The sequence below is a fragment of the Pseudocercospora fijiensis genome (assembly GCF_000340215.1).
Source record: "Pseudocercospora fijiensis CIRAD86 unplaced genomic scaffold MYCFIscaffold_8, whole genome shotgun sequence".
Lineage (NCBI taxonomy): Eukaryota > Fungi > Ascomycota > Dothideomycetes > Mycosphaerellales > Mycosphaerellaceae > Pseudocercospora > Pseudocercospora fijiensis.
The window spans coordinates 2,832,337-2,855,748 of NW_006921539.1; the positions used below are offsets into that span (position 1 = coordinate 2,832,337).

General features: G+C 44.1%; 7 protein-coding genes across 7 annotated transcripts; 4 read left to right on the forward strand and 3 right to left on the reverse strand.

Moving 5' to 3' along the window:
- Positions 1-21: 21 nt before the first annotated feature.
- Positions 22-1,913, forward strand: MYCFIDRAFT_37642 (uncharacterized protein; the record flags this gene model as incomplete). Its single annotated transcript, XM_007931500.1, has 6 exons — positions 22-281; positions 335-361; positions 414-463; positions 531-902; positions 956-1,246; positions 1,297-1,913. 6 exons carry the CDS (start codon positions 22-24, stop codon positions 1,911-1,913), a joined length of 1,617 nt encoding a protein of 538 aa, XP_007929691.1.
- A 314-nt stretch (positions 1,914-2,227) lies between these two features.
- Positions 2,228-4,191, forward strand: MYCFIDRAFT_190431 (uncharacterized protein; the record flags this gene model as incomplete). The annotated part of the gene is made up of 3 exons (XM_007932070.1): positions 2,228-2,287; positions 2,352-2,525; positions 2,596-4,191. 3 exons carry the CDS (start codon positions 2,228-2,230, stop codon positions 4,189-4,191), a joined length of 1,830 nt encoding a protein of 609 aa, XP_007930261.1.
- A 427-nt stretch (positions 4,192-4,618) lies between these two features.
- MYCFIDRAFT_190432 (uncharacterized protein) lies at positions 4,619-6,531 on the forward strand (the record flags this gene model as incomplete). The annotated part of the gene is made up of 7 exons (XM_007932071.1): positions 4,619-5,049; positions 5,123-5,236; positions 5,289-5,370; positions 5,437-5,946; positions 6,019-6,091; positions 6,144-6,374; positions 6,431-6,531. 7 exons carry the CDS (start codon positions 4,619-4,621, stop codon positions 6,529-6,531), a joined length of 1,542 nt encoding a protein of 513 aa, XP_007930262.1.
- On the reverse strand, positions 6,485-14,604 carry MYCFIDRAFT_208839 (uncharacterized protein; the record flags this gene model as incomplete). Its single annotated transcript, XM_007932072.1, has 5 exons — positions 6,485-7,015; positions 7,044-7,192; positions 7,228-8,538; positions 8,599-8,638; positions 14,596-14,604. The coding sequence occupies 5 exons, from the start codon at positions 14,602-14,604 to the stop codon at positions 6,815-6,817; spliced, it is 1,710 nt and encodes a 569-aa protein (XP_007930263.1). The 3' UTR covers positions 6,485-6,814.
- A 5,575-nt stretch (positions 14,605-20,179) lies between these two features.
- MYCFIDRAFT_178177 (uncharacterized protein) lies at positions 20,180-20,599 on the forward strand (the record flags this gene model as incomplete). The annotated part of the gene is made up of 4 exons (XM_007932073.1): positions 20,180-20,283; positions 20,312-20,436; positions 20,465-20,529; positions 20,561-20,599. The coding sequence occupies 4 exons, from the start codon at positions 20,180-20,182 to the stop codon at positions 20,597-20,599; spliced, it is 333 nt and encodes a 110-aa protein (XP_007930264.1).
- Positions 20,600-20,896: 297 nt separating this feature from the next.
- Positions 20,897-21,291, reverse strand: MYCFIDRAFT_18490 (uncharacterized protein; the record flags this gene model as incomplete). Its single annotated transcript, XM_007931401.1, has 2 exons — positions 20,897-21,109; positions 21,166-21,291. Coding segments are annotated over 2 exons (339 nt in total), but the record flags the coding sequence as incomplete, so codon positions are not given.
- Positions 21,292-22,124: 833 nt separating this feature from the next.
- On the reverse strand, positions 22,125-22,388 carry MYCFIDRAFT_19565 (uncharacterized protein; the record flags this gene model as incomplete). Its single annotated transcript, XM_007931403.1, has 1 exon — positions 22,125-22,388. A coding segment is annotated over one exon (264 nt), but the record flags the coding sequence as incomplete, so codon positions are not given.
- Positions 22,389-23,412: the final 1,024 nt, after the last annotated feature.

A 23,412-nucleotide genomic window follows, 5' to 3' on the forward strand; every position in this document is an offset into this window, starting at 1 on the left:
CCGACCTCTGGCACTACCAACATGGATCCGGCACCTGAGAAGCACGACGTCGTAGTTTCCGAGAAGAACGAGGTTGTCGAACAAGTTACAACGAAAGTCGATGAGGTCGTCAACCTTGTGCATGATGAAAGTCAGCAGCGATACTCCCCATGGACTTGGTCCATGTGGAGGCTTTATGGCTGCCTCTGGATAGCTTATCTTTGTGGCTGCTTGAATGGCTTTGATGGCAGCCTTATGGGAGGTGTCAATGCAATGGAAAGCTACCAGAAGTATTTCGAACTGTAGGTGCATACATAACCATCAAGACATGTCCGAGGCTAATCTGTGGATCTAGTGGACAAGCAAGCTCCGGTACAGGACTGTGAGTGTGCCAGAAGGAGCACGCCGAGAGAGTACATACTTACTGTTCGCAGCGTCTTCGCCATGTATAACATCGGCAGCATACCCGCAGTCTTTTGTACAGGTAAGGGCCCACGTAACTCGCCCCATTGTCTGTTCTGAGCGCTGACTGATGTCACGCTGCTATGCAGGTCCGGTAAACGACTTGTTTGGCAGACGGTGGGGTATGTTCACTGGAGCGCTTGTCATCATTGTCGGAACGTGCGTACAGGCGACATCGCACAATATGGGTCAATTTCTGGCTGGCCGCTTTATCCTCGGATTCGGAGTGTCATTCTGCTGCGTCTCGGCCCCATGCTATGTGTCTGAGTTAGCGCATCCACACTGGCGAGGCACACTTACCGGATTCTACAATTGTACGTGGTACATCGGTTCCATCGTCGCCGGATGGGTCATCGTTGGCTGCGAGTACATGTCATCGACATACGCCTTTCGCGTTCCAATTTGGTGCCAACTGATCAGCTCAGTCTTCGTGGCCGTTGGTGTATGGTTCATTCCAGAAAGTACGCGAATTCTCCCATTCATTCTTCGGTGGAGAATGCTGATTGTGCTTCAGGCCCTCGCTGGTTGATGGCGAACGACCGATATGAAGAGGCTATGAATATATTGGCCAGATATCATGGCGAAGGCAGCACTTCGCACCCAGTCGTAGAGATGCAGCTCAAAGAGATGGCACACCAGATCAGTACTGATGCGTCCGACAAGAAGTGGTGGGACTACCGGGAGCTTTTTAACACGCACTCCGCTAGACGGCGTCTAATTTGTGTAATCGGTATGGCGATGTTTGGTCAGCTCAGTGGGAACTCAGCAACTGGTTATTATCTACCAGTAATGGCCAAGAATGCTGGTAATTAGTGTGCTTGCTTCACAGATATATATGCTCATGTTTTGCCTTAGGAATCGACGACGCCCACACGCAGCTCATCCTCAACGCCATTTACCCAATCATCTGCTTCTTTGCGGCAACAGCAGGCGCTCGGTGCTGCGACGTTGTCGGCAGAAGGCCCCTGCTGCTGTACAGCATAGTCTTCTGCTCGGCTTCGTTCCTTGTCATTTTCGGGACGAGCAAACTAGTCAACGATGATCCGAGCAACACAAGCGCTGCAAACGCCTCAATAGCGTTCATCTACGTCTTTGGGATAGTATTCAGCTTCGGTTGGACACCATTACAATCGATGTACATCGCAGAGACGCTCCCAACAGCAACAAGAGCAAAGGGCACAGCGCTGGGCAACCTTGCCTCAAACGCCGCTGGTGCCATCTCGAACTACGGCATTGGTCCTGGCCTGAATGCCATTGGATACTACTTCTACTTGGTTTTCGTGGGGTGGGACTTGATCGAGTGGGCAGTCATGTATCTCTACTTTCCGGAAACCAAAGATCGAACCCTTGAGGAGCTTAGTGAGGTATTTGAGGCGAAGAATCCGGTCAAGAAGTCGTTGGAGAAGCGAGGCACGAACACAGTACTCAGCACCATGGGCTTGCAGGCAGAGCCCGTGCCCGGAACAGCATGAAGATCATAGCAAGGTGTGGAAGAGAGGAGATGGAGTTTCAATAGTAGTCTACGTACGGTAGAGCGTCGGCTCAGATTTCCGTGCCTTGGCACAATGACGAGAAGCTTTTTCACATCTGCATCAACACCGTACTCGTGCATCAAAGGTGATCAATGAATGTATACTGATACTGCGGGAAGGGAAGAATACCCACTCTCCCGCCCGAGCCGAGACGAGATCGTGGGGACAGACGCGGGGAGATGGTGCTTCTTTTCGTCCACTTCCAACGGCAATACCTTTTTGATTTCTCATACTGTGCCAACGCAGCCACTGCCATGACTACACGCGTAGTCTTGGACTACCGGACGAAGAAGCGAAAGCGAGGGCCGCATGCGGTAGGTCCCGTGTCACAAGCACGCCTCCATTCACTCACGGCAGTTGACGGTACGCTGAAACGAGAAGTGTGCTACATGTAGAGCACGCAAGGTCAAGTGCGATGGCAATCAGCCGTGTGCCCACTGCGCGTTGGCCGACACCGAGTGTGTCTACGGCTCCGAGCCGCTCACCAAAGCTAAGAGTGACGCGATCCTGGAGACGGTGCTCAGATTAGAGGACCGATTATCCCATATCTCAGCGCAGCTGGTCAGTTGATCAAGTCTCCACTTGAGTGAGGAACATCAAGAGCTCACATGGTGCTTGCAAGGCCAGCCACCCGTCTCTGCGCTCGCCTCCAAGCCCCGACACCGTTCCGCCAGCAACACGATCTCCACAGACAGTGACTACCGATCGGCAGCCTTCTTCTATCACTGGAGCCCGTCAGCTTGTTCAAGATGTACGGCACACGCGAAACGAGAGCCTGGACAACGCTGTCCTTTCAGCGGAGCACACGTCAACAACTGAAAGTGTTCTCGCTTGGCCTTATTTCGATATCTGCCACAGTCTGAGGAGCCAGTATCAGCCTATATTTGCTCTTGAGCAACAGAGATCCAAGTTCAGCCCGGCCGCTGCCCACCAATTACCTTTTCTGGACCCTAGCGAGGCGCACACCATTATAAAGGCCTTCCAAGATGTCGTCAACTTTTCTTATCCGACAGTGCTCGCCAGCATCCTAAACGATGTGGAGCATCGCACGTTGAAGGGACCAAACGACGACAGCGTCGAGGCATGTCTAGCTCTCTTGATCATGGCGCTGGGTTGCGCCTGTCGAGTTGTACAGTTTCTCAACCCTGATGTGATCCCGTCAAACAGTCCAGACCAGCAGGTCATCCGAAGTAGGCTGCTTGCACAGACGTACTTCGACTTATACCTTCAACGACTCAGTGTGGTCCACTTGGAGGTGTCAACCACATCTACGCAGTGTGTCTTCTTCACTGCGCTGTTCTTTGCATACCTACAGAGGCCGCTCCAGGCATGGGCTTACATAAGCATGACCGCTGCGAAGTGCCGGCTTCTGCTGTCATACTCATCCGCTGATGCGGGTGTCGATACTGAGTGTCTTCGAAGGATATTCTGGTCGTGCTTCATCCTAGAATCAGACTACATCGCCGAACTGGCTGCGCTTCCCCAAACTGGGGTCAGCGACATGGAGTCGTTGGTACCGTACCCAGCCCTCTATCAGACATCAGAGGATCACATCGAGCGGGAGCATTCGAGCCTCTACTTTCTAGCATGTGTCTCAATGCGGCGCCTGCTCAATCGCGTCCACGATCTGCTCTACGCGCCTGAAACAGGCGTTGCTTTTGACGATGCTCGCTTCCCTCATGTTGTGACCGAGCTCGATCATCAGCTCGAAGAATGGAGAGAATGTTTGCCCCCGTTCTTTCACTTCACGGTTGATGAGTCAAAGACTGAGACACAACATGGAGGTTTCTTGCGGCAAAGATACCTGACGTGTCGAGCGGTGATATATCGCCCTTTCCTGAATCAGGTCCTGTCACAGACTTCTCATGGGGAGCTTGTTGGCTCAAACGTGCTTGACAAGAGTGAGATTTGTCTGAGGATGTGCCTGTTGCACATACTCAATCTTCGGGCTTATAGTCAGACCGTGTTGGTCGACACATGGATCTGCTCTCTCTCCATGGCTAGCACAATGCTTTTGTTGCTTGCGGCGAGTAGGATTCCTGACTTGAAAGCACGCCTTACCGATGATGTTCTGTCGGTCGGAAACCACCTCTGTGAGCTCATTGAGCCTTGGATGAGCGTGCATGGTGATCAGAAGTCGCCAAGCGTCAGACAGAGTCTCTGGATGATTAGCGAGATCGATGGACTACTACACCGAGTGTTAGAGAAGGGCGAGTGATGTTGCAGCCCACCGCTTCTGGCTGTCAGTATGCCTTTGCTCAATCATGTCAGAACTATTGTACCAGGCATTCACCCGACACAGGCTGAATGACCCCAGACAACCATGCCCAGGCCACCGATTGTGGAGTCTCCGCATCGCATTCGCTGTGGCGTCCAGACCAAGACCACGCTCATAGGACCGCTCATCTCTTGCGACTTGGCAGCAAGCTGTGCGACCCAGCCGTAGAATACTCACCACCAATCGATTTTTGAGAACATTTGCCTGCCGCTTGCGAGGCCCGAGTAGTTCTACCCTGGAAACGATCGTCCTTCCGTCTTGGCTCTGCATGGCAGCAGGCATTAGAATATTCTCAAAGCCGAATCTGCAGACTTTCTGTCTCGATTGCCTTACACATCCCTCGCCATCGGGACAGTCTTTTGTTGTCATGAAACTCACCTCACAGGCCCAAGGAGCGGATCCCGTCCTCACTCGTGCTGTTGCAGAGGACAAGGCTCGATGGTGGCAAAAACCCAACTTGCGATATCTGTACCTGTTTCTCTTTCCGACATGTATGGGCATCGAAATCACCAGTGGCTTCGACAGCCAAATCATCAATGCAGTTCAGATAGTGAAGCCATGGCAGGAATATTTCAACCACCCCAAAGGAGCTCTCCAGGGCATTATCGCTGCGATGTATAGCCTTGGGGCCATCTGCTCGCTGCCCTTGATTCCCGCGATCACTCAAAGGTTCGGACGACGATGGTCGATTTTCCTGGGCAGTTGGGTTATGGTAGCTGGGTCAATCCTGCAATGCGCATCGGTGCATGTGGGAATGTATCTCGCCGCACGTTGGCTTCTTGGCTTTGGCATTCCTATGTGAGACCAACGCCTTCACGACAGGTAACGGGTCTAAGCCGTACACTGACCGTGCGGTCCTCGTCTTCTACAGTTGTATCATCAATGGAGCAGCTATGCTCGGCGAGCTCGGCTACCCAAAAGAGCGACCGATCTTGACATCATTATTCAACTCCTCCTACTTTATTGGCGCCATCCTCGCTGCCGGGTGAGATCTGAGCCCGTTCAGAGCATCGGGCTATCACTGATCATGTTGCCAGTATCACATTCGGTACGCAATCTCTTGCGCCATCTGACTGGTCGTGGCGATGCCCTTCCCTCCTTCAAGCAATGCCATCATTGGTACAAGTTTCTCTAATATTGTGAGACGTACTGTCTTCAAACCAAGAGAATTAAATCTAATACCAGCCTAGCTTTGTCCCGGAGTCACCGCGTTGGCTCATCAGCCAGGATCGTCGAGATGAAGCGTACGAAATCTTGGTGAGATACCATGCTGAAGGCGATCGCAGCTCGAGTCTCGTAGCCGCAGAAATGGCACAAATTGAAAACACGATCAAGATGGAACTTGACAGCTCCAAACAAACGTGGATGGATCTGCTTCGAACTGCTGGAATGCGAAAACGTTTGCTCATCGGATCTCTTCTGGGCCTCTTTACCCAATGGTCGGGCAACACGCTCATCAGCTACTATCTGAACGACATTCTCGAATCTATTGGCATCACAGACTCGAGCTTCAAGGCAAAGTTGAATATTGGACTCAATTGCTGGGCTCTGGTGAATGCTTCTTGTGCGGCTCTGGTCGTGCGCAGATTCCCTCGCCGCAAGATGTACTTGACCTGCGCGTCTTCTTTGCTGGTTGTCTATTGTGGTTGGACTATCGCTCAAGAACGTTACTTGTCGACAGGTGTGCTCGCCGCTGTAAGTATCGACCAATTCCCAAACACTCAAAGTTCTCTCGATCCAATGCTGACTTGCTGCCTTTCTCCTCAGGGCCACGCCGTCATCTTCTTCATGTTCCTGTACTCGCCATGCTACAACATCGGCTACAACGCCTTGACATATAGTGAGCTGCTTTCGGTTACATTTGACAGCACTTCAGCTGACATCGAAATTAGCATTCCTGGTCGAACTTTTCCCATTCGCAGTCCGTACCCGAGGTATGGCTGTGTTCCAGTTCTTCGGGCGTGGCGCTGGCTTCTTCAGCACATTTGTCAATCCAATCGGTCTTCAAAACGCCAAGTGGAAGTACCTGATCATGTACTGCGTTTGGCTTGGGTTCGAGATCATATGCATCTACTTCCTCTGGCCAGAGACTTACGGACGCACGTTGGAGGAGTTGGCATTCTGTAAGTCTGTTCCACCTGGTAAAAGACTGTGCTGACTGGTATTGTAGTATTTGAAGACGATGCCTTGAAGGAGCATCAGGAGAAGGTCACAAAACAGGAACTTGACAAAACTGACGCTACCACGACAACGATCGAAATTGTTGAGGACAAGGCTTGAAATTATCCTAAGCTGGCTGCGTGTACTCCAGTGCTCGCTCGTCGATCAGGTTTTGTTTGGGTTTGTCAGTCTGAACGCCATTCGCTTATGGCTTGAACCAGAAGTTCTCAATACTCGCATAACCATCTCACTTTTCTTCGCTTCGAGTCACAGTTCTCCTCTTTCGGATCTTGACATGCGTCGAACATGTCTGCGGGCGAATCCTTAAATGCCAGTCCGATCACCCAGTGCACCAGGTCTGACGAAGAGGTCACATTATGTATGGGTCTAGGTCCGCGATTGATCACAATGTGATTGCCGCCTCTGTATTATGTGGTGTTCCGGCAGCGGCGGTAGTGCGATTGCTGAAGCTTGCTTTGCCTGTGACGAAGAATCCGAGGGAAAATTTGTCGCAATTATGCCACACATATTCCACCGCAGCCTTCCGATTCGCGTCAACTGCATCTTCCTCAGGAGGAGGTGTGGGCTTGTTTCGAAAATCCGCCTAGGCCAAGGCATCCATTTAAGGAAACAATTGTGTCGAGAAAATCGACAGTCGTTGAAACGCGCACTGGTTTCACAGCCGAGCAGTACTGTCCTTCCGCCCAAAACCTGGATTCACTTGTTTGCAAACCCACTTGCAGCTGGATTGTGCCGTTATTAGATGTGTCTACGACTACAGCTCATCATGTTGCAGCAAACCATCTCTTTCTTCACCTACGACATCTGCTCCAGATCTAGAGACTCGAGCCGACTTGGGTAGCGTCTCTCGCAGCCATGCTTCCGTGGTGTCGGCAGAAAGCTTCTGTGAATAATGCTGGTGTAGGCAGTGGCCCGTATTGGGCGGTACGAAGTAATCGAAGCGGGCAGCATGAGGGAATGCCTTTTTGCCTGTGCGAGCGAGTATCGAATTGTCGTTTTGCATGTAGGACCAGGAACCTCCTAAACCGTTCTTATCGCCACTACCGCAGTCGACATGGCCAGCGCGATAACTAGTAGCGCAGAAGAAATCGTCGTGTTGGCCAGTCACCAGAAGTACTTTGCCTCTGAACGAGGCAGCCGGAACGCCATTTAGCAATGAAGAGGTCAGTAATTCCCCAAATGCCACTGTGCCAACCTGCGTCCACATCTGCTTCGTGATAGCGGTGTCGTAGTGTGCCCCTTCGAAATCCGTCCCAGCACCCCAGAAGTTCATTTGTGTCATGCCTTTCTCACTGCTTGGCTGTAGGTATCCCCAGCCAAGCTTGGTGAATCGTTTTCTGGCATCCGCTAGACGAGCCGGCCAGAACTGTAAGCGGAGCGCAGTGGTTATGGCGGCTTTGTGAACGAATGCAGTCCATCCGTTTAAGACAAGCCTTTCAACTGCTCTTGGGTACTTCGTAGCAAGCCCTTGGCCGAGGATCGAGCCCCAAGAATGTCCGTACCAAATAACCTCTTTTGGGACTTTCCCCAAAGCTCCAGCTCGAATTTTTTCAATGAGAGAATTCATCGCCTCAATTTGAGCGGGAAGATGGACCACGAGGAACGGATTTGGTTTATCCGAGCGACCATTCCCCAGCCGGTCAACAGCAAGCGTGTCGTATCCTTTCGATAGGGCATAATCCACATAGCTGTAGTTCTTGCCGCCAAATGCTTCTATGCCTAGACTTGGTGAATCTAACCCTGAGAAGAAGTGTCTGCTTCCACATATTCCGTGTACCAACAATTGAAGCCTTCCATTATTCTCCGGATCTCGCACAGTGCTGGCGCAATGCGTGGCTCGTATGGTATATTTTCCTTGAGCTGGCAAATTAAAGAGAAACCCCAGCCATAAATGGAGGTAGTTTGATAGCGACGGAAGATCAAATCTCTCTGGCAGTGCTGGGACGTTTGCCCCGACAGTCACAAGCACCTCGACTTCCTTGCAATGCTGTTCGGCTGCAAATGCTGTGCTGGCAGTGCAGGCGAGGAGAGCAGAACATGCCGCAGCGAGTCTCATGTTTGTGGTATATCCAGGCTCCAGTGCTCGGATTGTACGGCGTAGGAGAGCTGTGGATCAGCGGGCAGTTTGGGCATCCAAGATATCAGGAACAGTGTCTTGTTCTTTACGTGTGTTCTCATTACAGGCGCTTCTCATGCTCCAGGGATACTGGGTTTTGCGTTTTACCGTAGAATGCCAAGAATAGAATAGCGGCTCTGTAGCACGGAACCTTATAGTTTGCTAGGGAATATGCTCGGGTAAATGCTCAAATAGTACACATTGGCATAGTAATTACTCGGATAGGACACATTAGCATAGTAAGTAAATATTAGTATAGTAATTACTTAGATAGGAAATATTAGTATAGTAATTACTTAGATAAAGAATTCTAGTACCTTTTACTATATCTATAGGTTTTCTAAATGCTATATCCGTAGGATACGTAGATAGGTATAAAAATTAGTAGAAATTAGACTTATTTATAAGTTTGTTTTTAGTTCCCTTTTTTTATATATATTTTAGTAGCGATACTACTAGCGATATAGCTAGCGATACGACTAGTAGCGGTATAACTAGTTACGATACGACTAGTAGTAATACGATTAGTAGCGATACGACCGATACGACTAGTAGCGATACTATCCTTTACTTTACTACTCTTCGTATATCTAAGCTACAAGCGAAATATAAGTAGGCGAGATAGGAAGAATCCTATTAGACTTATCTAAGTAATTCCTATACTAATGTTTACTATCTAAGTAATAGGAATCCTATATAAGTAATTACTATACTAATATATCCTATATAAGTAATTACTATACTAATATATCCTATTTAAGTATTTACCTAGAATATACTCCTCTTCTACTTTCGTAGACCTTAAAGTATATCCTTATACTACTAAATAGCGATTATTATTAGCCTAATACCCGAGTTAGCGTATATAGTCGCAATCTACGTTACTAGCGACCTCGTACGGTAGTACTTTAAGATACCTAATCGTAGTAGAGCGACGACTTCGTAGACTTTATAGACTCTAGGAATATATAAACTAGTCGATAAGGACCTACCGGACTATAAGAATACTACTAAGTAGCGCGAGTCGCCTATAAAAGGTCGAAAGAAGAATAATATAAAGTCGAAGATAGCGGCGGCGCTAAAGAAAACTTTAAGTTTAGTAAGACTTGTATACTAAATAACGGGTAGATATAGAAGGAGTTTACTAAATAGAATAAAAGCGCCTCGACGGCAGTTAGTAATAATAATAGAGAGGTCGTAGATTTGATAGCTATAGTAGACGCTTCGCTATCGAAGCCTAGCCCTATATTTAATAAGTTAGCGCCGCCGCGAGTAATTAATAGGGTAGAAATTAATAAAGAAAATATCGAGATAGCTTCTTACGATACTTATAACACTTTATAGTATTAAGTATAAACAAGCGTAGCGCCTACTTACTAGTAAGTAAGAGGTCGCTATAAAGAACTACGAGCGTGCTAGCTATTCTACTTAATATTACTACGAAGCCTTCTATTAGATAGTCTCTTAGATATAGAAGAAGAAAGAAGTAGCTCCCTATAGGCGGCTACTTTATAATAGCTTCTATATAGGTAATTAGTAAGAGTAACTAGTTTAGGTAGTTTAAAGTTAATAACTATAAAAGAAGAAGGTGGGGTTGCTCTGGCTATATCTATCGCTCCTATCTTATATAAATACTAATCTCTCGAAGGGGACGATTATCGTATAGTACTCGCTACTATACTTAAGTCTAAGCGTAATAGAAAGGACGAGATTAAAGTAGATCTCGAGTTTAAGACAGCGGTAAAGGATACTAGACCTACGGCTATCAAATTCCACAAGTTAAAGCCAAATAACCAGTAGACTATCGACAGAATTACCCACACCACCAAATAAAGATAGGTTAGTATATCGCTAAGATTAAAGCTAACAATTAGTATAGCAACGAATCTTATAAGAACTATAACTAGTACTACTATAGTAGATACTACTAGACGATCTACCTAATATTAAAGATAACTATCTCTAGATTAGCAGTAATAATACTAGGCTCTAGTCTATAGCCCTTACTACTAACAAACCTAGCGTTATAATAAAGAAGCCGCCTAAGAATATTACTACTAAAACAGCTTAATTTACTAATAATGTAAGAGATAAGATAAAGTAGAGAAGGGCAAAGAAGACTCTATATTCTTAGGTACTATATATACTATATAACTATAGTAAGTCTACGCCTATAACTTATATTAATTATAAGGGAGTATTTAAGGCCGCTTTCTAAGCTATTAATAGTATTCTTTAGCCTAGCAGCTCTCGTACTATTCCGGCTTAGTAATAATCTTAATTAGAGCTATAATAAGTATAGTATAACTCGCCTATTCTACTACGAGTTGCTAAGCAAATTAGTACGCCTATCTTAAGCCTTATAAGATAGTTCTTTTAATAGGCTATTAGAGGTTATACGTAATTGGCATGTAACTAGACTAAGTAAAGCTAGGGTCCTAATGCCTTAGGCAGGGCTTAGCGCTTAGCGTTAGGCTAACTAGCCTGCCTTCCTCCCTCTCCTCTTAGACCTCTATCGAATACTATACTAATTCACTACTACCCTATCTACCTGCTAACATAACCCTTCTTATACAGTATTCGATTACCCTTTAAGGGTAGCAGCTAGATAGTCCTTATTTTAAGCTTTTAGCGGTATAGCTACGAAAACTATCGATTTAACTATATTGCGCCTAAAGAGCGGGACCTATACGTACTATTCTATTAGAATAACCGTACCAATTATCAAGTAAGGCCTTCTATACGGCCTATTATACTAAGTTAATTGCACTAGACCGATACTCGCTAATTCCGCTATATCTATACTATAGGGGCCTATAATATATTATTAGTGTTACCCCTTATTATAATAGCCGGCTTATTACGAAGCAACAACAATAACCGCGGCGCCGCTAGCAGCGCTAGCAATAACAACGCTAGTAGCATAGTTCCTACTAAAGTGCCTACTAAAGAGCCTACCGGAGGGCCTACTAAAGAACCTATAGTCGAAGGGGATAACCTATCGTTGCCCGTTAACGACATTCTTAATAACATTATTAACCGTCGATATAACTAACTAGCCTTCGGCCCCTAGCTAGTAGCGAGACTTTAAGAAGCTACTTAGAATAGGCTTACTGCCTTACGTTAAGAACAATAGCTAGAGGATAATCTCCTCGAGATTCGCCGCCTATAGGAGTCCCTAATAACTAATGCTAAACTAGTAGTAGTGCCTTCCTTACTACCCGTCTAAAAGAAGGATGCTAAGCTTAAGGACTGCACCGTATTTAACGGCTCTAGTCGCAAGCAGTATAATAATCATATACGTAATTGTAAGCTTAACTAGCGTAATATACTAAGGGCTCTCCTAAACGACTACTTATTAGTCGTCTATGCTATACAATATATTAATAGCGACCCGAAGCGTACCTAGGATAACCATTTTAACTCCCTTAATAACTAAACTACTATTTAGTAGCAAACCTATAAGACAATTATACTAGACACCCTCGGAAACCCGATACTAAGACAATAGTATACTTAGGACTAGTACCTTCGAGCTAAGCAAAAGACTAATTAAACGGCTCGCTTATTCGAGGCCTACTTAAAGACCCTTAAAGATAATCTTCCGGCTAAGACCGATTCTATATAGATCTCGGAAATACGCCCTAAATTAAGATAGGAATTAGTCCTTAAATTGGACCGCCGCCGTATGTTCGAACAGGCTAATCTAATACGCATTTAATTTATAGTCGAAGTAGAAACAGCTAAACGAGCTGTTTAGCTTTAGCAACGGCTAGAGTCGAGGATCCGACTAACTAGTACTAACTATAGCAACCGTAGTGCCCGCGGAGGAAACTAAGGTTCCTACTAAAACAATAATGCTAATAATAATAGGAATAGTAACAATAACTATAGAAGAGGCTATAGCCGGCGGCTATATAGAGGAGGCCGTAATAGGGGCTATAGAAGGGGCTCGTATCCCTATAGTACTAACCGCTCTACTAACAATAATAGCTATAGCAACCTCCTAACCGGATTGAAATGCTTCAACTATAATAGTACTAGCTATCTACTAGGCTAATGCGATAAACCTAGGGATTAGGCCCGAGTCGACCGTACTACTACTAAGTACCGAAAAAACCTTTTAGCCGCTAATGCTATCCCTATCGGTCCTTCTAATTAGTCGAAAAAAGAATAAGCGCCGTACTAACCGTTAGCCTCGTATAGCGTAAAACTATCGACATTATGCTAGCTATTATACGTACCTGTCTTATATAGGACACGTATAGAACTAACTATAAGACTAAGGTTACGCTAGATCTAGGAAATTCGGTTAGTGCCCTTATTAGCTATCGCCTAGCTAAGCAATTAGACCTTCGACAATTGCCTAGGACTAACCTACTAACCCTTGCTTAGTTTAATAACGCTCGGCACTTAACTTATAGGGCCTACTATGTTCCTATAGTTCTAAAAGACGACCTCGGCAATAAGCGCCTACTAGACTTTACTGCCTACGTAGTAGATATAGACAACCTATATAGGGGAGCTACTATTGTTATTAGTAACCCTATTCTTAAGCACTATGCTATAACTATAGACTTAGGCCTTTAATAGTAGCGATTTAGAATCGCTAGGAAAGAGGACATTAAGTATATCGACGTTAGCGAGTGCCCTAACGATATTAGGGTCCTATTTATCGGCAACCTAATACCTGCCGTAGCTAACCTAATAGTCGACCTATTAGGTAATAATAATAAGCCTATGCCCCCTAATAGTATAGACCCTAATTAGCTTACTCGTATACTATAGCCTATTCGAGAGACCTGTATTAATATGTTTAAATACTACCTAGCATCGATACTGCCTATATTTAAAGAGACGGACTATAAGATCGATATTATATAGGGTAAGGAGGTTCCTTTTAGGCTACTCTATAACCTTAGTAAACGAGAGCTTACTATATTACGTAAATACCTAGATAAGAACCTAGCTAATAGTCGAATTCGATATAGTAACAGCCCTACTAGTGCGCCTATCCTGTTTGTCCTAAAGAAGGATAGTAGCCTACGCCTATATATCGATTATCGTAGGCTTAATACTGTTACTATTAAGGACCGCTGTCTACTTCTACTTATTAACGAGACCCTCGATCGCCTTTCTAGCGCTTACTACTACACTATATTAGACATTAAGGACGCCTATTACCGCATCTATATTCGTAAGGGCGACGAATAGAAGACGGCCTTCTATACTCGCTATAGCTATTTCGAGTACTTAGTTATACTATTCGGCTTAGCTAATGCCCCTACAATATTCTAGTCCTATATTAATCGGGCTCTTTCGGGCCTATTAGACTATCTCTATATAGTTTACCTAGATAATATCCTAGTTTATACCTATTTACCTAATATTGTAGAATACTAGGCCGTAGTACGTAAGGTCCTCGACCGCCTACGAGCCTATAGACTATATTATAAGCCTTCTAAATGCACCTTTACTACTAAGGAGGTAGCCTTCCTTAGCTTCCTCGTATTAACTAAGGGTATTAAGGCTAATCCTAATCGGATTAAGACTATTACCAAATAGCCAACACCTACTAGCATTAAAGAGCTTTAATTATTCCTAGGTTTTGCTAACTTCTACCGTCGATTTATCGAAGGTTATTCGCGGTATATAATGCTACAAACTAAGCTTACTAAAACTAAGGCTAACCTATCTAGAGAGTTTAAATAGACTAATAGAGCACAAGCCGCTTTTAACGGTTTAAAGTAACGCTTTACCAAAGTCCCCTTATTATACTATTTCGTACTAAGCAAACAGATCCGGATTAAGACTAACGCTTTATAGTTCGCTATATTAGCTATTATATTATAGCAGGCTAATAATACCTATTAGTACCCGATCGCCTTCTTTTCGCGGAAAATAATCGACACTAGGCGTCGCTACGAGACCTGCGAGTAAGAGATCTTAGCAATCGTAGAGGCCTTTAAGCATTAGCGCTATTATCTCGATAGTGCTTAGCACCCTATTTAGGTCTATATAGACTATAACAACCTGCGTAGGATTACTAAGGTCATACGAGTTATAGGTCGATAGGCTAGATAGGCTGTCTACCTCGCCAGGTTTGATTTTAATATATTGTATCGGCTAGGCGTAAGCAACCCTGCTAATAGCCTATCGAGGCGACCTAATTACGATAGCGAGACCTAATATATTAATTCTTTGTTTCTAACCCTATAGTATAAGATTGCTATAGCCCGTATTGTTAATAAGCAAGCGTAGGATAAGCGGCTTACCGGACTCTACGACAGCTTAAAGCATATTAATACTCTTGCTATATTAATAGTACGTATTAAGGATATAGATAGGAGAAGTTATAATAACTCCCTAGTCGATATCGCTATATATAGTAATAGCGATTAAAGCACTACTATAGTTAATCCGGCTACTAGTGCTATTAGATATATATAATACGTACCTCGTTTAATAGTAAGGGTGCTACTAAATAACCTTGCAAATAGGGATAGTTAATCGTTTATAGATAAGCTATTACGTACTTAGTAGAGAGACGCCTTTACTACTAAACGTATCGATAAGCTTATAAGTAGGCGAACGACTCGATCTAGTAAGAGTAACTAGTCGATCGATAATAAGGGTTACTTAAAGTTTAAGGGCAGATACTATATCCCCGCTAAACATTCGATCCGATAAGAACTTCTTTAGCGACACTATAATAGTAAGCTTGCCGGTTACTATAGTATAGAGAGGTTGTACGAGCTACTATTGCATATACACTACTAGCTAAATAGTAAGCGGGATATAAAGGATTACGTTAATACGTATACTATATACTAACGTATTAAGGTACTAAAGCATTAGCCTTTTAGCGAGTTGTCCTTATTACTAATCCCTTACAAGCTATTTGCAGAGCTTATAATAGACTTTATTATAGGTCTTCCCCCTACTAAGCGAAGAGGAAGCAAGGATATCTTTAACGCTATCCTAGTCGTCGTAGACTAGTTTACTAAGGGCGCTCGCTATATCCCCGCTCGGAAGGATTAGACAGCTATTAACCTAGCTAAGTTACTATAGAACAATATCTTCTATAGCTATTAGGGAACCCCTAAGGGGATAGTTTCCGACCGAGGCTCGATATTTATATCTTACTATTAGAGTGAGATATACCTATAGCTAAGACTTAAGTATCGGCTATCTATAGCCTTCTATCTATAGACAGATAGCTAAACCGAGAGATAGAATGCTACTTTGTAGCAGTACCTACGTAGCTATATTAATAAGAACCCTAATAACTAGGTTAACCTCCTATAACCTACTAAATTCGTATATAATAATAGTATCTACTTATTAACTAAGGTCTTACTATATATAGCTATAATAGGCTAGAACCCTGCTTTGCTATAAGAACCATTTACCTCGCTCGAGGCCGAGCGTAAGGAGAGGGAAGCGTATTAAGTATTAACCCCTAAGATACTAGCGGCTATTAAGAGGGTTTAAAGGATGCGAGAAATTCACGCTAAGATAGCTAATAAACTAGCAAAGGCCTAGGCCTATTAGAAGGCCTATTATAACAAACACTATACGCTAATAACCTTTAAGCAAGGCGATATAGTTATACTTAGTACGAAGAACCTCTATATCCGCAAACACCTATCCCCTAATAGTAAAACAAGGCCTAAGCTCGCACTAAGATACATTAGCCTATTCCGTATTCGAGAAGTTAAGGGCTCTTCCGTATAGGCCTATTAGTTATAGCTCCTACTATACTACACTATCTATAATACCTTCTATATCTCCCTCCTTAAACTATATTACTACCGCGGAGACCCTAATAAAGAAGCCCCTACTAAATATAAAGAGGTACTAGCAGATAGTAAAGAGCTATAGTCTATAGAACGTATCCTAAAGCTTGAACTAGGTAAGGTAAGAAGGAATACCTCTTAAGATAGTACGGCTATTTACCTAAATAGGACTCGTAGGAGGCTAAAGACTCCTTCGAGGATATAGCCGAGTTGTTAGATAAGTATTAGACTAGCGTAAAGGACAAGAAGAAGGCTAAAAGGTTATAATGTTACTAAGAGAGACCTAGGATTAATACTACCCCTAGGGTAATATTCGCTAACTAATTAGAGACCGGCAAAGTAGGATAATAAGACTATACCTAGCGCGCTACGACGCGTCGATTAGTTACTACTCTTTTAAGGACTCTACCTCTTATTTATTTATTCTATAAGGCCTTGAGGCCTAGGCGATCGACAAGGGCGGCGCGCGTACGCGAATAGCAATAATAATAATAGCGTCGTAGCACGAGCTAACGGTGTGTTAGAAGACGGCGCGCGCGGCTATATTAGTAACAGTATTACAGAGTATATTGCTAGTTAAAGCGTTGCTAGTTAGAGAAGGAAATAAAGGACAAGGTAAAGTTAGCGCTAAGACGGCTCGCGCCGCTATTATTAACATTACCTACTCGCCGCTATTATTAATATTACTTGCTATTATTACTACGTCGTAGATATAACCTTACCTATACTACGAGCCTAAAGCACTATACTAACTAAGTTAAAAGATTGAACCTGCTAAGGGTTTAATTAAAACTTTAAGCCGCTTAAAAGATTAAGCGACTAATAGACTAACTAAGGGCAAAACTATAGAGCTAAGCTAGCCGGGGTCGATCTTGCGGATAATAGGTTACTCCTCGATCTTTCTAACCCTTTAAGCGAGGCGAACCTTAACTATTATACTTATAATAGCCTTTACTTATAGAAACTAGACGAACTGTGTTTTTTGAAAAGATAAGATAAGATTAACAATTAAAGGCTACTAAACCTAACTAATTAGGGCTAGCGAAACTACGATAGTAAATAATAGTCCTTGTAACAATAAGAACAATCCCTCGGAGCGGACATTTCTAGGTCTTTTAGAGTAGACGTAAAGAACTCGGACAACCTTACTTAGAACGGGGGTAGTGCTATAATACCCCGTATACCTACCTATTATAGTAGGGAAGGTACGCTCGTATTGTAATTAGTTACTAGCCTTTAATTCGTATAGCTATATAACCCCGTATTATTAGTATAGTAGCAGTAATAGCGTAGTTAGAAGTTAGACATTGTCGGAGGTAAGGTTTAATATAGTTATATAATTAGGTAGTTAAGCGTTTAATTTAGCGCGGCTAAATAGCTTAGTTAATCTGCTAAGTTAGCAGTAACGGAGATTAGGTTAGAATATAGACAGGCTACGAGGGCGCGGCCTTTAGAAGGGAAGCGTATATTAGAGGTTATACGTAATTAGCATGTAACTAGACTAAGTGAAGCTAGGGTCCTAATGCCTTAGGCAGGGCTTGGCGCTTGGCGTTAGGCTAACTAGCCTACCTTCCTCCCTCTCCTCTTAGACCTCTATCGAATACTATACTAATTTACTACCACCCTATCTACCTGCTAATATAACCCTTCTTATATAGGCAGGTAAGTAATATAAATATTCTAATTTAGAAAAAGGGGACAACTTCTTAAAAATAGAGTTATACTTCCTTACTAAGAAATAGGACTATAATCGTATAGTACGAGTTAATAAGAAGTTATAGAAGGATAAATTAGGCTTCTTTAAAGGCTATTATAGTCGCCTACTTAGGTACTTAAAGCGCTTTTAGAAGGAGAAGTTAGTTAAGAAGGCAGAGTAAAGTCGGAAGTAATAGTAATAATAACGATATTTGTAATAGAGTAACGGCTATTCTTATTAGTTTAGATTTGTTAGACGATCGCTAAGAATAAACGAATCTACTAGCTTATTAGCTGCTCCGCTATATATATCTATATTATTACTATTACTACGAAGCGCCTCTCTAGCTATATCTTGCGAAGCTCTTAGAGCTCTTAGCGGAGGAAATATATAAAGCCTAGTAATACCTACTAATACCTTATATATTTTGCTATACGCGTAGTACTATAGTAATATATATAAAATTAATAGTAGAGCTTCGTATATATATAATCTCGAGATCCTATATATAATATTATATATTTGTTATATAGTTATAGCTAAATATAAAGCGAGTCGAAGTTTCAAAGTAATTAATCCTTAGCTTCTTCCTCTCCGCTATTAGTATTATATCTAGTATACCTAGACAGCCCTCGTACGTCTATTCCTACTAGGTATTCTAGCGCCTATATAAGGAAGTCTATAAAGCAGTTAAAGTTATTAATTAAGTCCTTATTCTTCTTTATCTATATCTTTAGTATATTAAAGGTTTGCTTAGTTAGGTTAAGATCTAGTAGGTAAGGAGGCAGATATTCGAGCGTATATCTAGCGCGAGTAATTATCTCTTCTATATTAACGCTATAGTCAATTAAGGCATTATCTGTTATAAAGATTATTTCCTTTCTAGTAGGAAGTAGTAGCACTTTATTCTCGAGCTAGTCGTTAAAGGTAACTTAATCTATAGAGCCTTAGATATAAAGAGTATAGAGTAGATACCTATTAATCGTTAGCGCCGGTAAGACTAAAGTACGTTCTTCTTATTATACGTATTAATAATCTATACAATCTACGCCTTATAAGTTATAGAGACTAACTATACTTATAGCAAGCCGTCTTCTAGTTTGTCGCTATCTTATCGAAAATACTAACTTCCGAATAGCCTACCTCTTATAATTCTTACTCTAAACGGCTTTTACTAATAGATTACGCTCCTTTACTATCTTCTGCGATACTTTCCGAATCTACTTTATTATATCGACTAGGTAGCGGTATATATTCGAGGAATATAGCTAGATATTAGACTCGTTAGATAGCGCGAGATATATCTCTTCGAGGTATACCTCTAGTCGATAGGAGAGATATTCTTTAAGCTAGTCTTGCATTTCTTTAGTAAGTACGCGCTTATAATCTAGCGGTAGGCGTAGTAGATAGTAGGCCTACTAGAGGAGATTATAGTTAGTATACTATTTATATAGTATCGACCTCGTAATACTAATTACTAGTATTATATCGCTAGTCGATCTTCTATCTCTAGGTAATAACTCTGCCTTCTTTACGGTCTTCTTAGGTATCTTCGTACTAGCGCTAGTATATACCTTAAACTTTTTACTAGGCGGCGCCTCCTTCTTATAATCTATAGGCGAATATAGTAGTTAAAATAATACCCTAACGGTCGCTATACTATTAAAATAAGGCTATATAGTCTATTAAGAGATAGGTTTAAAATACGGTATACGGCTCTATAAGAGGCTTAGTATTCTTTAGTAAAATATAAAACCTAGTAATATCTCTATATTACGTAATTCCGAATCCTAACCTACTTATATAGATATAGAACTATACTAAAGCGACTATTACTAATATATAGGTAGCTCTAAAATGTTTCTTCCTATAGATTCTAGATATAACGTAGACGGCGGCGGTCGTTTTCGAGCTTAAGGCGGATAGTAGTATACCTACTATGGATATAGCCGCGTTAGTAGCCCTATCGGCATTCTATTATAGTATAGTATTAAAAAGTCAGCGCTATATAGAATAGTAGACCTAGCAAACCTTGGCGTCCTAAGTAGTCCATATTACTGTCGCAGTAGAACATATACCTAAAGGACCCACTCTTCGATAATAGGCTTCTGCTAGGAACGTCAAATACAACGAAAGATGCTTCCTAGGAATGTGAAGTCTGCCGCACTCGTTCTCTCATACACCTGTGGCAGTCACATCTACTGGGCTCATCACTCCAATGGCCTCGATTACAGTTGGGGGTCATTGCTGCAGTACCGGTGGATGAAGCATTAACACCTACACTGTCGAAACGACAATCAACAGCATGGCAGGACGATTGCGGCAGCCCATCACCTTCCAAATATCGAGCCTTCAGTTTGCCATACTTTCAATCTCGACTGACGTTCAGCCGCGTCAAGAATGTTGCTGTCCAGTGGTAAGTACTGACAGCCGATCAGGGTACGAACGTCGTTTGGTCAGATACCACCACCACACCCCCAATCGATGTGTTAATCGCTTGAACGCGAGATTCGAGAGCTCTCAACCTTTACGGGTCACTCAGTAATCGCTCTGTGATTGTTGCTGCTGCCGTAATCCAGGGCTAACCATTAGCTTGAGGAAATTGAGGATGTCAAAAACCAGTGTATTGTATTCGATCTCCAATCCGTTGACTTCTGTTTTGTGTCATATCTGTTCTCTTTCCCAGCTTCATCCTCGCTGGCCAGTGGTACCTTTCACTTCCCCAGTCTTGTTGTGTGAGCCAGCTCCTGGCGCTAATGAAAGATCGTGACTCGAGATGTCTCCGTGCTCCTCCGCGACCTTTCCATTTCCTTCAGGGTTGTAATGCGACTCTTGCCTGTGATTCTGGTGTGCCTCGCCTTCTGCCGCAAAGCTCCTGAGATCCTTATAGCTGACTTGGCTTAGGGCTGCTTCGTGCGTTGCGGACAGGTTGACTTTGGGAACCGCTTCCTTGCTCAATTGCCCCTCTTGTGCCGCTTTCATTGCCTCTTGCCATCTTGATGCACAAAGACACCACTTTTGTCCTGGCATTACACCTACGTCTTTGAGATTGTTGCCCTTGGATGCCTGTAGAGAAGAGGTTAATACCTCTGTACACCATATCATATCGCGTCTGAGCTCACGGTGAAGTCGAGAAATTCTGAGGTCATTGTTGCTGCAATGCTGTGATTGCCAGAGTCTTCGGGCCCAGTTCTGCAGAATCCATCTCGGAAGAAGCCAGTAGGAGGGTCCTTAGAGAAAATGGCTAGACGGCCGCCAACAACTATGCAATGGTAAGCTTTGATCAGTAATGGCTTTTAGGAGATGGCATACCGTTGTTGTTCTCCATCATCGGCCTGGTCGATGTTTGTGGCTTGTGTGCCATTATTACGGTCTAACTCTCAGTAATCCTAGTGAACGCCTTAGATGTAGTTGGAGCATAAATGAATTGGCTGCTTGATGAATTTGATGATGTGAGAATACGATTGAAGATTGATCGATGAAGCTTCTGAGGTCTTGCACACCTGCAGGAACAGACATCAAAGCATCATGAACCGCCAAATCCTATGACTGACATCATCATTACAGTAATCGTAGAGGTTCGGTTGAGATCTGAGCTAATGCAGGAACATTGCCTGATTGGGAAGCATCATTGACGAAAAGTGCTAGTCAGCGATCATGTTCAGCTTATTATAAAAGAAACGTTAGAGACAGCAGGAGCTTGTAAGCAGTCGTTTCCTACGTTCGCTCGCCCTCGGATCGATACATCGGCGCTCGAAGATGTATCCAAGTAAGAGATTAGACCAGAGCACAAGGCGAACTTTCAGCATCATATGACCTGTGCGATCAAAGACGGCCATGGCCAGCACGAGTTGAGATGGTGATGTGATTCTGACTCAGCTTTCGCGTGACTTCAGGCCACTCGACTCCATGCTCAGACATTGATGAGTGTGTATCGTATCCAGAGAATACATGACTGCAAAGTGCTGTCATGCTAGCCACGCAAGTAGATGTCAACTGGAGAGTGTGGTTTATGGTAGACGATAGGCAATTCTCATTGCTGGTGCTCCTCAGCAACTTCATGGCTGCTCCTTTCTTCGACTTCTCTTTGGGCACGCTCTTCTTTCTGCCTTCGTTTGACCTTTCCAGGCTTCTTGGCACTGACTGGTCCATCCGCGTGCTTGTTCTTCCACATTCCGCCATATCTGTAGTGCGGGTACTGTCCTTCAAGCCCTTTAGCATCCTCGACGCCGCCTGACACACTTCGCCAGCAGCTTCCAGGACAGACCATGTTCCACTTTTGCGACTCGTCGATGATGCAGCGCACGAGAAGTCCACGCGGGGTGCCGCATATTGTGCACGGCTTGTTGTGGTTCTCCGACTCCGATGGAGCCATGTTTGCTTCGAAGCAGCGTTATTCGAGGTGATGCGAGCTGACTTTTGTTGTCCAGAAGTGGACGCGGAAATGATGTGTCGCTGAGCATGGTGAGATCGCTTCGAAGATTGTGGCTTGGGGGAAGAGAAATGGCTTGGTGACGTCCACGGAGCCCTAGCACGGACTCCAGACCGCCAAGGCCTCCACGATACGTGTTTCACGCATCGCGGCATTCATCTGTTCCAGCACAGCATTGCCACCGTCTCTTGAAGGGCAGACTCGCTGGGAACTATCCGGACGAAGTGTGCACAACTCCCAATGGTGATTTCCCTTTGCCATCCGGTAAGACTAGCAGACTTCTCGATGTTTAAGGCTGACGCTCATATCACACAGAATAACAAGAGTACGAAGAACAACCCTTGCGCCTACAACGTACACGCAAACAACAAAGTTATTGCCAAGTGTACTTGAAGAGGCGTTTTGACTGGGAGGATGAGCTTCCAGCGCAATCGAAACAGGAATCTCTCATCGCTCAATCTGGATGGTTACAGCACTCGGACGAAGGAGCCTCCGGACACATGGCAGGTACTCTAAAGCGCCACATAAACCACGAAGGGAGCCAACCTGCGTCCTTAGTCAACCCGGAAGTGGTCGTGCTCGACTGTCTCTAGGGAAATGCCGTCCGGGAGCTGAGCGGTTGGACGTAGCCACTGCGAAGTAAGCTTGATTCGCTTTCTTCGCTACCAAGATCTAAGCGATCGTGGTATGATCCGTCCGATTCGTAACCAAGATCCAGGCAGGATGGAGACGACTTTCCGTTTATTCGCCAAGTGTCGCCGTACGCGCTCAGGGTATGCATATTATGCACCAGAATCTGCCACCAGAGTCAATGTGATGGAGTTTCCTCTGAAAAGTCTCAGATCTTGGCCTCATGGCCACATGTATGTCTCCCACCAAAATTGACCTTTCCTGTGATGCATAAGCGCGATCGGGTTCTCAGCTGATGAAGTGGCCC